At 39.0% G+C, this 14,254-nt stretch overlaps 2 protein-coding genes across 4 annotated transcripts; both read right to left on the bottom strand.

Annotated features, from left to right (window-relative positions):
• Positions 1-155: 155 nt before the first annotated feature.
• LOC137735138 (uncharacterized) lies at positions 156-3,748 on the bottom strand. Its single transcript, XM_068474524.2, has 5 exons — positions 3,449-3,748; positions 2,626-3,191; positions 2,056-2,529; positions 846-1,958; positions 156-735 (listed from the first exon to the last, which is right to left on the bottom strand). The coding sequence occupies exons 1-4, from the start codon at positions 3,663-3,665 to the stop codon at positions 1,797-1,799; spliced, it is 1,419 nt and encodes a 472-aa protein (XP_068330625.2). The 5' UTR covers positions 3,666-3,748; the 3' UTR covers positions 156-735; positions 846-1,796.
• Positions 3,749-6,541: 2,793 nt separating this feature from the next.
• Positions 6,542-11,583, bottom strand: LOC137734374 (uncharacterized). Of its 3 annotated transcripts, none has more exons than XM_088696532.1 (8): positions 11,273-11,583; positions 9,943-10,565; positions 9,324-9,671; positions 8,965-9,198; positions 8,475-8,873; positions 8,108-8,362; positions 7,156-8,017; positions 6,542-7,035 (listed from the first exon to the last, which is right to left on the bottom strand). In XM_088696532.1, the coding sequence occupies exons 1-7, from the start codon at positions 11,466-11,468 to the stop codon at positions 7,826-7,828; spliced, it is 2,247 nt and encodes a 748-aa protein (XP_088552658.1). In that variant the 5' UTR covers positions 11,469-11,583; the 3' UTR covers positions 6,542-7,035; positions 7,156-7,825. The 3 variants fall into 3 exon arrangements, with proteins under 3 accessions (XP_088552658.1, XP_068329752.2, XP_088552659.1); XM_068473651.2 differs by having other exon boundaries at positions 8,965-9,210; XM_088696533.1 differs by lacking the exons at positions 6,542-7,035; positions 7,156-8,017 and having other exon boundaries at positions 8,124-8,362; positions 8,555-8,873; positions 8,965-9,210.
• Positions 11,584-14,254: the final 2,671 nt, after the last annotated feature.

Raw genomic sequence — 14,254 nt, forward strand, 5'->3', positions numbered from 1 at the left:
CAGGGCTTAACACAAAATTCTACTCTCCTTTCGTACTCAAAAGTTGTAACTTGGATTGGATGCCCGAAGGAGGCACGAAAAGTTAAATCACATGACAATGCTTGGTTGACCTAAGATACCATCATATTGATGCATAAACATTGTGGGTTCAAATATGAGGAGAGAATATAACACACAACACTCCATTGAAATTTGAAATGTTCGAAAACAAACAACATTAACATACAGGAAAGCAGAAATGCTGCACAGGAACGCAGCAGCTGATACAGGGAAATTAATTAAAGCAATATTTACATAAGATGGGTGTTTAATTCTGAAGGTTATCATAGGATTAAACCCAATCATAATCATCTGATTTTGATAATGATTGTAATTACTACTCCATTAGGGATGGAACCTCAAATTTCAGTACCAACAACCAAGACATCACCATTAGTGTCTGGTCATTGTAATATATTTGAGACCCCAGCAGCCATGTTGCAGCAGATCCTGTAGAACGCCATTTCCAGAATAATCGCCTGTGGAACGAAAGACTCAGTACGAGTCTAGAACTAGAACTTGGTATTGAGGTTTTATACCATTCCCCATCGGGGACTTGATTGATGGTTTTGAGGAGATGCTTCGGTGAAAGAACCCTATAGTTGCCTGCTTCAAAACCGTATGCTTCCAAGACTCGGTTTTTGTTTTCTTCCAGGGCAGATAAGGAGCAATGCAATACTCTGCAGCTTCCCTAACCTGCAAATAGAGTTAACAGAAATCAAATTAAGTTGAGTGAAAACGGAAAATAGCCTCCCGAAGCTTCAATACAAGAGCTTTTATTAACTATTTCAGATTTGATTGCTCACCTTGTCTTGTGATACAGCTTTGCAGTCGGATTCTTCTCAGAGCAACTCCCAGTGGCTAGATGCGAGTGGATGATGGTTGAAGACAATTTTACTGAGTTCCTAACGATTTTGGATGAAGAAAGTAGACTATTTGAAGACAATTTGCTGAGGTTCGACTTTTGATGAAGAGAGTGCATTATTTGAAGACAACTTTGCAGTCGGATTCTTCTCAAAGCAACTCCCAGTGGCTGGATGCGAATGGATGATGGTTGAAGACAATTTTGCTGAGTTCCTTACGATTTTTGATGAAGAAAGTAAGCTATTTGAAGAAGATTTTGCTGAGGTTTGTACACTTTTGATGAAGACAACTATGCTGAGGATGATTTGTAGGTCTGCTGACAGGGGAGACATGGTCTCCAAACAACTGCTTCTGTGAAAAGACATCTCTGCTTTATCTGGACTCGTCGGGGGAGAGTAGATTTCCAGATGTTTTCTCAAACACAGGCTTTTGCTGCTGTTTCTTTGAACTAACATGTTCACCTAACAAGGTTTGAAGTTTCTAAAACTAAGGAATGCTAAAAAATGGCCAAAAAGAACAAGAACAGGCTTCGCTAACCTACATCGTTGTCCTGGACATGATCGTCCAAAACTAGCAGAAGAAGTTTCTGATGCCTAAAGTTCCTGAAATGTAGCTAAGGGTGTAGATAAGGGCAATGTTTTACTCATGCTATTGCTGTTTTCCGATACTACGATCTTGTTGTTTTTCAATAACTAAGATCTTGCTGTTCACTAGCTATGCTGATGTGTTTCTTGAATGGGTAATACCGACTAAACCTATCTTGCTGCGTTTCTTACTCCGCAGTTGCTATCCTAGACTGGTGCTCGTGACTCATAGAGTCACCAAAATCCTGTATGTTGTTTCTTCCCAGGATACTAACTTACTAATCCTGGTCAACAATGATAAACCAAGGACTATGGGAAAAAAGCTGCGATCTCCGTATCTTCTAGAGACGGCAACTCATCAATGCATGCAATATATTTATTGGCACGCACAAATTCTCCCAAATCCGTGTTCATTGGTGACAGCAACAAGTAACCAAACGGACCCATAAGCTCTTCTGGATTAAAAAAAGCCTGGATTAAGAATCATAAAGAGAAAGCGTTAAGTTTTGATGTAATTTTGTGCTCTATATTAGAAAGTTCATATAAAATGAAGGAAACAACTTCTCACCTCTGAAATCCTTTCATCTGTAGCTCGATCTTGAACACCATTAGCGAGTTTGCTGACTTGTTCATAGGGATCATTGGTTGAAATACTATTCTTGTATTCAGGAGAAGAACTATTATCCGGGATTAAAGATTGCTGCTTTGTGCAATCTCCATAGACATTGGGATCAATTCCATGCCTAGTGTGTAATGGCTGCTGCACTGTGTAGGGGCAGTAATCCTGTGGTTGATGTGGCTGTGGTGACTGCAGTGGCTGCAGTGTGGAGGGGCGGTAGTCTTGTGGTTGATGTGGCTGCGGTGGCTGATGTGGCTGTGGTGACTGCGGTGGCTGATGTGGCTGTGGTGACTGCAGTGGCTGCAGTGTGGAGGGGCAGTAATCCTGTGGCTGATATGGCGGCAGAGTCTGATATGTCTGTGGTGTCTGCGGTGGCTGCAGCGGTTGAGAGGGTGAATTTGGAACTTCCCCCTCAGCACACAACTGGTGGATTAAGAATCACAAACAAGCAGGTGTTAAACTTTGGTAGGCTTTGCATGTTCATACAAAACATGTGGAAAAAGCATATGATTATCTCACCTCTCGAACCATATCAGATGCAACTGGATCATCAGAATCATTGAATTTCCAGCCAGCAGTTTCATCATCACCACCAACGGTCAAAATGCCATTGCAGTCCATAGGACAAGAACCATCTGGAGACTCAGACCTATTAACATCTCCTGGCTCTTTGGATCCCAAATGTTCCACTGGCGCCGCAATCACATCACTTACAGCATCTCGATCTTCTTCAGAATTCGCTCCCGAATCAGCTAATTCGCCGCCGATTGAATCAACCTTCGGCTCCTTATAACCAGCTGACTTGTTCCTCAGACGGCAGATGACAAATTCCATCCGCTTGGTGGGTTTAGAACCCACCTCAGTTTCAGTGAGATAATACTCATGTAATATCCAATCGGTCTTCGTTGCATTGGACACACGACCTAAATAGAAGGTCAGAGTCCTCTTCATCCCAATCACAGCTTTGGACCATTCGGCCTTGATCTCACGTTCCTTGCCTGTGATCTTGTAAAAGCCTTTGTCTGTGGCCCGGTTACAGCGAGTGCTGTTGGCGTACTTGTAATCGGGCCGGCTGAAGAAGAATTCTGAAATCCAACAACAAAAACAAAATGTTCAGAATTTGAAACCAACCACCCCAATTCTTGAAGTACAAAATCACAAAAACTGAAAAAAGATCATTACAACAAAAACTAAATATTGAAATGGGAAGCCAACCAAACTTCAAATCTTGAAGGAAAAAAAAAAACAGCACAAAGATTGAAAATTTACGTAAACAACGTCATAATCCATCAGAAACAAGATACGGGTAGTGAAGAGAAAGTAAGATACAATAATTGGTTACCTGGAAGATCGCCGGGATCGTACTTGCTGACATCGATTTCACGGATGAAGTGGCGGAAACGGGAGTCGGTGCCCTCTATCTTCTTCCTCAAGTAGTAGCTGACCAGCGACTCATCAGTGGGGTAGAATCTGAACCCAGGTAGTGGGATCACATTCACACTCACTGCATCTCCTTCTTCAGCTGTCATGCCGCTGCGGTTGCTGCTGCTACTGCTCATCTCTCTCTCTCTCTCTCTCTCTCTCTCTCTCCCCCCGATCGAACTGTGATTATTGTTTGGATTGCGTGGGGAAGCAGCATTTCATCGGTGTTGTATTTATATACACTTAATACACTCATCAAAGACCCGCTTATCACTCGAAGCACTGGTGTTTTGAAAGTTGACTAGTGCTTTTTCCTAGTCTTTGAGCTTATGGCGTAAGTTCATCTTTTGCTCCCTACACTTTTGGGGTTTCTTTCATTTTGGTCTTCCAACCTTTTCTTATCAGTTTCTTTTATTCGAGTAATATACTGGAGTCCAATTTAAAATTACATTGTAATAAATTTTAACTTTAGTAACGAGAGAAGAGGAAGAGCATACTGTTGTAGCTAACTTGGTTACGCTTAATTTATACGATGTTAATTACAAATCAATTTTAACTTAAGCGACGTGAGAATATTACACTGTTCTAACTAACTTGGCTATGCTTAATTTTTCGACAAGAAACAACAACGAGATTTCATTAATCAGCCAACACCATTACACCATTACAGAGGTGCCAACCACTTGGAACCTAAACTTTTTTTTTAACAACTGATATTATCTACACTAAAGAGACAGGAGAGTGGGCTAGCTAAGTCTCATAATGAGCTAAGAATCAAATCTGAAATCTCTCGCTTACCAATGAAAAGGAAAATCACTAACTGTAGTACTAAGTGGCGAACACAAACCATTTATTAGGTTGTAAAGAAATGTCCTCATTTACCACACATTTTTAAAAAGCTAGGGGACCAATTTGGTTAAAAAAAAGTTCAAAGACCCAAATAGAACAAATACTAAAACTGAAGGTGCAAATTTATACTATAGTCTTGAGCTTGTGATACAAGTTTACCTCAGTCACAAACATGGCTGCGACATATATGTGGATGACATCAACGTCTTTTAACGCGGAAGTTTTAAGTTTATAATTTTGTCCTGCCGTGGGAATCTTCTGATTCTTATCCGCCCCTCCTGAGGCAAACTGCACCTAACGGTTACAAGAATCATTTAGGTGGTTACACTTTTTTGCTATCTAACAGCTCATGTTGTGCCACATGGCTCAACCATTTTATTCTTATCAGCCCCTCTCGAAAGGTTGAGCTTTATCAACCTTGTCCAATATTTTTTGGAGGGAAGCATACGATCGGGAGAAGTCGAGAACTTTCTAGACTCTGAAACATGGGTGCTTTGCTCACAAGTCACAAGAAATAATTGTTTGGAGTAGAGTCATAAGACTGTAGTTCCAACTGTCGGAACCGGATAACGACCAAAGTGAAGGGGTGTGGGACCAAAGAGTCAGTATTCGTCCGTACAAGGGATCGTCAAATTTCTTAGCAGACTAGCCTTCATGCATGCACTCATGCGCGTGCAGAATACATTTTTTGAATTACAACTTGCTATTTAATAAACATCTGATTGTATTAGATTATTACTAACCCATTGTAAGATTAAGTCCACCCCTCCCTTTTAGTATAGAAATCATCATTTGTTAAAAAAAATAAAAAATAAAAAGGTCATTTGACAACTAATTGAATCACATTATTATGCTCGTGCAAAAGATCTTTTTTTTTATTTTTTTTATTTTTTTTTATTTTTTTTATAATTGGCACGACATGTCTCTTAAGTGTTTAAAAATAGAAAAAAATAATATAACTGATTGAATCACATTATTGTGCGTGGGTGAAAGACCTTTTTTTTTTATTTATCACCAGCTGTACATGACTCTTAAGATATTTTGAAAGTGTTTAAAAGTAGAGAAAATAATATTTAATAAACAACTGATTGGATCACATTATTGCTAACTCAAATCTGAAATCCAAAGTTCCACGTGAACAGAAGTTGAGTGCGCTGCCACGCGGGCCTCACCGCTTGCATGTTGTCGGCTCAAATGCCTTAATTTGCGCTTGAACTGCATGTGCCTGACGCAAAAAATTTATAAATTTGGGTGACGTCACTCTAACGTCAGACAGTCTCAAGCGAGGAGTCAGGTCATGCTCACCCCAATTGCTCGGTCCTTGGGAGATGGGCCCACTAAATTGCCTTACTAATAGGCATGCGCTGGAGCCGATTTTAGAGGAATTGGGGGATTTAATCGTGGGCCAATTTCGAGGGGTGGACATGCTCCAAGTAAGTGGAAGTACTTTTGCTCATCATTATTTAATGTGATGTGTGTTTATCATTTTATTTATCATTATTAGATGAATTTGAATTTTAAGATTCGTGTAGTAGATAGGAATAAATCTTAAAATTCAAACTCATCAAACGATGATAAATAGGATAATGAGTATATACCACACTAAATAGTGGTGATCAAAAATGCACTTCAAGTAGGTTGAGCTTTGGTAAATTTTTCCAATATTTTTTTTTGGAGGGAAACACGTATTCCAGTGAATACACTACATCACTACGTTAACTGTGCATGTCCATGACAAGAATGGAAGTTCAAAGTATAACAGATGTCGAGTTTGTATATGGCTTACTTGTAATACTTGCGCATGTGTATAATTTAGATGAATTACACCAGGAGGAACTTATTTTGATTGGATTTTTTAGGAGCACGAGTGATTTACAAGAAGTAAAACTCCAACAACCTGTAAAAATTTGACAATTTAAAATATTTCAAATTAAGTTCTTCACAGTAACAATCTAACTCTTAACCATTCTTCTCTTCCCAACGTTTAATCTCAAATTCGAATTCTTCTTTGCCTCATTCATTGATTCATTGCTTTCATTTTGTCTATTACATTGGCAGCCATGATATTGAAATGCCCGGAACCAGTATTTAAGTGACAAAAATGGCAGAAAATATTTGAAGTAAAACGAAAAACCAATACAAAATATTCCATGCAACATTCAAATGTTCGAAATAAACCACATTCACAAAAGCATTTTTCTTTTGATACAACATTCTCAAGGACATGATAATAAAAGCAATATTAACAAAGATACAAGTTTTGGTGTTTCACACTTAAAAAGTAGGTCATTGATAAGTTTAAGACCTTCAATTTTGATCATACATGTTTTTTGAAATATAATTGTAACCACTACTCCATCGAGGATGGAACTCAAAGCTCCAACTTTCATAACCAAGAACAGTTGAGTCTCCAGCAGCCATGTAGCAGCAGCTCCTGTATAGTGAAGGTGGAACAAAGCAAATCCGCTTTTGATCGAAAATCATAGGACGTGGTTGGAATTGAAATGTTGTTACCCTGGACGATTTGATTTATCGCCTAATGGAGATGCTTCCGGGAAATCGAAAGAACCCTTCAAATTCGCTGCGCATTCCACGCCTGCCTGCTTCAGACGGTATGAGCAGACAGCAATACAATGCGCTAGCTGCAGCTTCACAGTCCTGCAAACAGAAATCAAATTAAGAACATCAGTGAACGTAGAAAATAGCTTCTCGGAGTCAAAGGTTAAGCATAAGACCATTCATTTAATCACTGTGATGTTTTCAGCTTGATTTTCTCACCTTGTTTCTTGAAACTGCTCTGCATTCGGATCCGTCTTGGAGCATCTCCATGGGGGTAAACAGGAATGGATGTTGGTGGATATTGCAGTTGTCTGAGGAATATCTGTAGTTGTGTTTATAGAAGAAGTACCGTCTTCGAATAATGCTTCTGAGAAAAGACATTATTACCTTATCTGGACTCGTTGGGTTCGGAGAATCCGGATAGCAGTTCAACCATTTGCATTTTCAGGTGTTCCTTTGTACCAACAAAAGTTCACCTAACAAGGTTGAAGTGTACAGGACTTGGAGATTCTGTGACACACAACAATGATTCGGACATAATTGTCCAAAACCAATACTGTGTGTCAAAGACTACATATCTTGGTTTCAGAAATGTAGATAATTGTAAGTGTCTTTCAATTATTTGTAGGAGAATATGACGATGTAATAATGCGAGTTTGAGACACATTCTTACAAGGCCCTCTTAATATTCTCCTACAGATAAGAGTATCGTTGTCATTAACGATATTGGAGTTTTCCTCCAATAGCTAACGCAGAATAATCTTTTGCACGTCCGTGGAGTAACTCAGCATTAGTATCACTGGTTTACTCCACTATACCCATCATACACCCATCCCAATGATTCTCATAGGTTGAAGCCATTGGAAAGAGTGTACGATGCCTCTGTTATTCAAGAACTTTGAGGGAAAAGAGTCGCAAGCTCCATATTTAAAGATTGCGACTCGTTGCGTCCAATACAGGTATTGGCAAGCAGAAGCTCTCCCAGTTCTGAGAACAATATTGGTGACTGCAATGGGTAATTCTGTAGCTGATCAAACGGTTGGAAGGGTGATCCCCGATTTTCTTCTGGCTGAGAATAAGCCTGGATGAAGAATCATGACAAGCAAGCGTTAAGTTTTGATGTACTTCTGGTGCACCATATTAAGTTCATGTAATAAAAATTCAGTCTAACCTCGGAAATCCTTTCATTTGCAGCACAATTTGGAGAATTATAAGCGATGTTGATAACTTGTTCGTTGTCATAATTGGTTGCAATGTTGTTCTTATTTGTACGATAAAAACCATTATCCCCAATTGGAGATGGACAGTTACTGAATTCGCTGCTATGGGCATCTGGAACATCTCCCAGCTGGTGTTGCTGATGTGTTTGAGGTGGCTCGGGAGGAGGAAAGGGTGAATCCAAATCTTTTTGTAGCCCAGCAGGAAACTGCCATATTAAGATGGACAAAACAAAGCCAAGGTTAAATTCTGAGTAACTTCTTGTGTTTCGTATTACCAAGTTCACATCAGAAATCTTTAAAATGCGTATTCATCCTCACCTCCAGAATCACATCATTTAGAGCTTGATCAATAAAATAAGATGAAATACCGCTACTAGTTTCACCATCACCATGATTACCATTGCCAAGCACAGCAAGTTCTAGCTGTTTGTATGTCAGAATTTCCTCTGTGTCGGAAATCACATGATTCATTGCAGCAGCTTGGTTATCAGTATTATAGGTTACGCAACCACCAATACCAGGATCAATTGATTCATCACTACAGACATCAGGAGCATTTCCAAGCTGAGGTGGCTGATGCGGCCGAGGTGACTGGGGAAGAGGAAAGAGTGAATTCAGATATTCACCAGCTGAAGCACATGACTGCAATGTGTAATTCTGTAGCTGATCAAACTGTTGAAGGGGTGAACCCCGATTTTCTTCTGGCTGAGAATAAGCCTGGATGAAGAATCACGACCAGCAAGTGTTAAGTTTTGATGTATTTATGGTGCACCATATTAAGTTCATATAATAAAAAGTTCATTCTCACCTCGGAAATCCTTTCATTTGTAGCAAGATTTTGAGAATTATAAGCGATGTTGACAACTGGTTCGTTATCATAATTGGTTGCAATGTTATTCTTAATAATATCATAAGAATCATTGTCCCCAATGGTAGATGGCCAGTTACTGAATTCGCCAATATGGACGTCCGGAAAATTTCCCAGCTGGTGTGGCTGAGGTGGATCGGGAGGAGATACGGGTGAATCCAAATCTTTTTCTAGCTGATCATAAAACTGCCATATTAAGATTCACCAAACAAAGCATAGTGTAAATTTTGATATACTTCTTGCAATTCGTATTACCAAAATCCACATCAGAATGTTTAAAAACAAGTATTCATCCTTACCTCCAGAGTCATATCATCTACAGCTTGATAATTAAAATGAGATGAAATGCCGATACCAGGTTCACCATCATCATGATCGCCACTGCCAAGCACAGCACGTTCTGGCTGTTTGTCTGCCAGAATTTCTTCTGTGTTGGGAACCATATGATTCATTGCAGCAGCTTGGTCATCAAAATTATAGGGGATGCAGCCACCAGTACCAGAACCAGGATCAACTAATTCATGACTATAGATATCAGGAGCATTTCCAAGCTGAGGTGGCTGATGCGGCTGATGTGGCTGATGTGGCTGAGGTGGCTCAGGAGGAGGAAAGAGTAAATCCAGAAATCCTCCTAGCGGAGCATATGACTGCCAGTGCCAGATTAAGAATCACAAAACAAGCAAGTGTTAAGTTTTGATACACTTCTTGTGCCACATATTAACATTTTACATCAGAAAATGTTCGGAAAAGTTCTTTTGTCCTTCACGAAAGATTAGCTCATGCCCGTCAAAGGTACAAAGTACTACTCTTAGTCATGAAGGAGAGAGGACCAACACATCCAGAAACCTCCCTCTGATTCCATGTTTATTAAAACAAAAAACAATAAAGATAAATACATACGGGGACATAAAACCAAACCTCATGAATCATGTCACGGAGAGCTTGATCAATAGAATCAGATGAGACACCGCCACCAGGTTCACCATGATCATGATTTCCACTGCCAAGTAGATCATCTTCTAGCTCTTTATATGTCAAAACTTCTTCTGTATCTGGAGTCATATGATTCATTGCAGCAGCAGAAGTGGTGTGATCATCTCTGGGACTAGAGGCAATGTAGCCACTATTACCAGGATCCGCTAAATCATCACAGACCGATGTACCCTCAGGTTTCTTTTTATCAGACTTAGAATCAACTGGCTTATACTTCAGGAGGCAGAGAACATAGTCCCTCTTCAGATCCCTCTCCTGACGGGGACTAGAACCCTGCTTAGGTTTAGTGCAATAGTACTCGTGTATGATCCAGCCAGTCCTAACGGATTTAGATGCACCACCTTCTTGGAAGGTCTTGATTTGGAAGGTTAATGTCCTCTTTTTGCAAGTGAAGTATTTCAAGCTGATATCCCGCGGCTTGCCTGTGATCTTCCAAGAGCCATGCTCTGTGACTCTGTTGCAGCGAAGACTATTTATGTATTTGTAATCACACCAGCTGAAGGAGTACCACGCCTTAGCTTGAAAAACAGAATCAGGGAACATGTGTTCTGCAACACAAAGCAAGATAATGAAAATTTATAACGACTAAAGATTATATTGGATTGAATAACTCAATAGATTCAGGGTCCATTTGGTGCCTAGGATTTGATCGAATTGGATAACTCACAATCTTTAAGCTATGTTGATGGGATAAATGAAGAAATTTTGTCCACTTTGAAGGTAGAAGATGGATTACTCATACGGAAACTTATTTCTTCCAATCACTACAAAATTGGCAGGATTTGAAGGAATAAGTTTCCTTCATGTCCAATCGCACCTAATACCATCAGACATACCTTGAATGTGATGAGATATCCAACACAATCCAATCCTTCACACTGAACGATCCCTCGATGTAAGTTGAAGGAAGAAAAGAATGCAACTTCCATGTTGAAGGTAGAAGACGGATTATTCATCAAGCCAACTTATCCCTCCTAATCCTACCATGGAAGGATTGGAAGGGACAAGTTTCCCCCATGACTATCTGATCTTCTACCTTCAATTGGGCACAAAATATCGGAAACTAACATCTATATCTTCATTCAACATCCATCCATTCAACCTAGTAACTCCTCCATCCAATCTAATCCTAGACGCCAAACGAGGTCCTAGTCTTGAACAAATAAAACAAGATTACGCATGCTCAAAAATCATACCATGAAAAATAATATATACCTGGGTTTTAAAGAAAATGTGAGATAGAATAATGGGTTACCAGGTAAATCCCAAGGCTCGAACTTGCAGACATCGATGACAGGAAGGAAGTGGCAGGCTTGGGATTTGTGACTTTTCATCTTCTTCCTCAAGAAGTCTGCCATTTCCTTTTCAGTGGGATGGAATCTGATCGCAGCCACCATGTCCGGCACCGATTGTGCGGTTGTTGTTCTGGTGGTGGTGCTGCTGTTTTCCATCCCTCGTCCTTCTCCTTCAAATGTTTTATAATTTTTTTTTTTTTGGTGAAGAAATGTTTCATAAAATTGTAAACAAGAAAAACAGATGTTTTTGTCTTCAGAAAAGAAAGCAGAAGAAGTAGAGCAAGTGAAGTTGTACAGAAAGGTAAAGTCAGTGCCATTGTGCTCCTTGACTTCCAAGTATTCTTGATGGTGACGGAAATGGCTTTGAGTATGGACCTCACTCGCTTATAATCGTGTTTTTTAATTTACGAATAATGTTAGAAAAATTAAATTTGTAAATTAAATGATATGTGATTGTTAGTAATTAAATTATTACTTAAATATTAATGAATATACTTATTTATTGTTTATGACGTATTAATTTATTTATAAATTTAGTTTAAAATTTTAACCCTTCTAACTTTATCCGTTAGTTCAAAACATAAGTAAAGTTTATAATTTTGTCCTAAAATGGGAATCTTATGATTCTTATCAGCCCCTCTCGAAAGGTTGAGCTTTATCAACCTTCTCCAATATTTTATGGAGGGAAACATACAATGGGAAAAGTCGAGAACTTTCTAGACTTTGAAACATGGGAGCTTTGCTCACAGGTCACAAGAAGTAATTTTTTAGAGTAGAGTGACAAGAATGTAGTTCTAACTGTCAGAACCGGAAACGATCAAAGTGAAGGGGTGTGGGACCAAAGAGTTAGTATTCGTCTGTACGAGGGATCGTCAAATTTTTTGACCGAGCGCTAATCGAGCGGCGGGCTAATGCCTAGTGCCTAGACGGCTAGGCGGGATCTAGACTGATTTAGATAAATTTTTTATATATTTTATGAATTAATTAAATTTACTATATCAAATTTAGATAATTATTGACTAATGTTTTATTTCTTATAGAAGAACATACATATGTAAGTTGTTAATGTATACATAGACAGATTTATAATTTTCCGAAATTTAATTAAATTTATTATAACAAAAACTAGTTATACTTAATAAGACGGACTGTTTTATTAACCCAAATTCAAAGATTAATAAAATAGTAACGACATATAATGGCCCAGCCCAGCCCACCCCATTCTTTCTCCATTCTTTCCCTCTTCTCCTCTCTCGAATCTGCAACATCGTTTTAATATATTAATTAAAAAAGCCAAACCATGCAGCTTTTACTCTTCTCCTCTCTCCCTTCTGCAACATAGTTTCAATATATTAATTAAAAAAGCCAAATCGTGCAGGTTTATATGCTTTACCTCTCTCTCTCTCTCCCCCCTTTATTATAACCACATGGGTTGTTTTATACTCATACATCTCCGGCTCTCATTCTATTTCTTTTTGGTATTATAAGCATCCTCGTTTCCGTCGCCGCTTGTTCTTCACTTCTTCTCCTCTCTCTCTTAGAACTGGGTTGTTCTCCCTAACGGACCTCTCCCACCGCCTCCACAAAGCTACTCCAAACCTCCAACTTTCATTCCAAAAGTCCGATAGAATTCCAAAAATCCCAACGAGCAAACAACATCCAAAGAAATCTGAGGTGGATTCTTTGAACAATCAAGTGGGGTTTGTATGTATCGCTGAGATTTCCAGTTTAATCTTTCTCTTCTCGTCAGATTGCAGTGAAACGGAGAACCGACAAGGCTCCGAGAGGCCGCTAGATCGCCGCCTACCACTGCCGAGACCACCAGACCGCCTAAATAGCGCCTAGGTGGCCGACTAACTCCCACCCTATTTGATGAACATTTTAGCATAAATCCCGGCGGCCGACTAACTCCTACCCTATTTGATGAACATTTTAGAACACTGATAATTTAGATGATTCGTTACATTCATGAGGTACGATATATGATTCCGTGACATGTTGCATGAAAATGTATTCTTTGATCAGATCAAAGAGATTATTATTAAGCCTATGAATCCCATATCGAAAAAAAGGCAATGCATCTGCATATAGAAAATTTGACTACTATTTATATCGTTAATTAGAAGTGAGATAATTTTTACCTACTACTTTTATTCACTTTCATAACTTTTTGTGTTTTTAGCCGTCAGATTAAATAAACTAAAAACAAATAACTCACAAGACTTAAGATAAATATGTAAGAGGTTAAAAAGAGTGCATATTATCATTTCTCTTGATTTGACTGTATAACCTCACTTCTTCATAGTTGAGAGTACGAATTAGTTACAATGCTACATTTTTTTTGTACTTTATATGCATTTGATTACTATAATATTTTTATACTGGCAGTTAGTGTTGGGAGACTTTTGGGTTGAGGTGAACTTAGGCTTTGAGAATATCCCCTTGTCTCCCTTGATTCGGTTTTGTACCATGTTCTGAAATATCTCGAAAGAATTAGTATGTCTTAGGAAATATCCCAGTTGTATCAATGACTCGAAAATAACATGATTAATCAAATAATGGCTTACTCAAGTGAGGCATGGTGTGGAAGCTAGAAGTTTATCAGTTTTGCATGAAAGAGAGAGAGCTTGGGCGATTGTATGGTGTTTGTTGTTGGATAATGTGGGCTTCCTACGGTGGCAGAGGCTTACGATGGTTGGAATACTCAGAGGGAAGTTATGGAAAATACTTCGTTTGCATGGTGGCGTTTTGGGTTTCTTTTGGTTCTTTGCGTGGCTGGGGGATTAGGGAATCCTCTCTCTAAGGTTCTCAACCTATATTTGTAACTGAATGATTCATTCTCAAAGAATCTCTAGTTAGGGCATGTTTCTCCCTCCTCTTTCTCCCTAGTTCCAAAGACTCCAAGACCTAACTCTTTGAGCTGCAAGCCAAACCAAGTTTTC

This window comes from Pyrus communis, chromosome 7 (genome assembly GCF_041283825.1).
Source record: "Pyrus communis isolate YQ-2024b chromosome 7, ASM4128382v1, whole genome shotgun sequence".
Lineage (NCBI taxonomy): Eukaryota > Viridiplantae > Streptophyta > Magnoliopsida > Rosales > Rosaceae > Pyrus > Pyrus communis.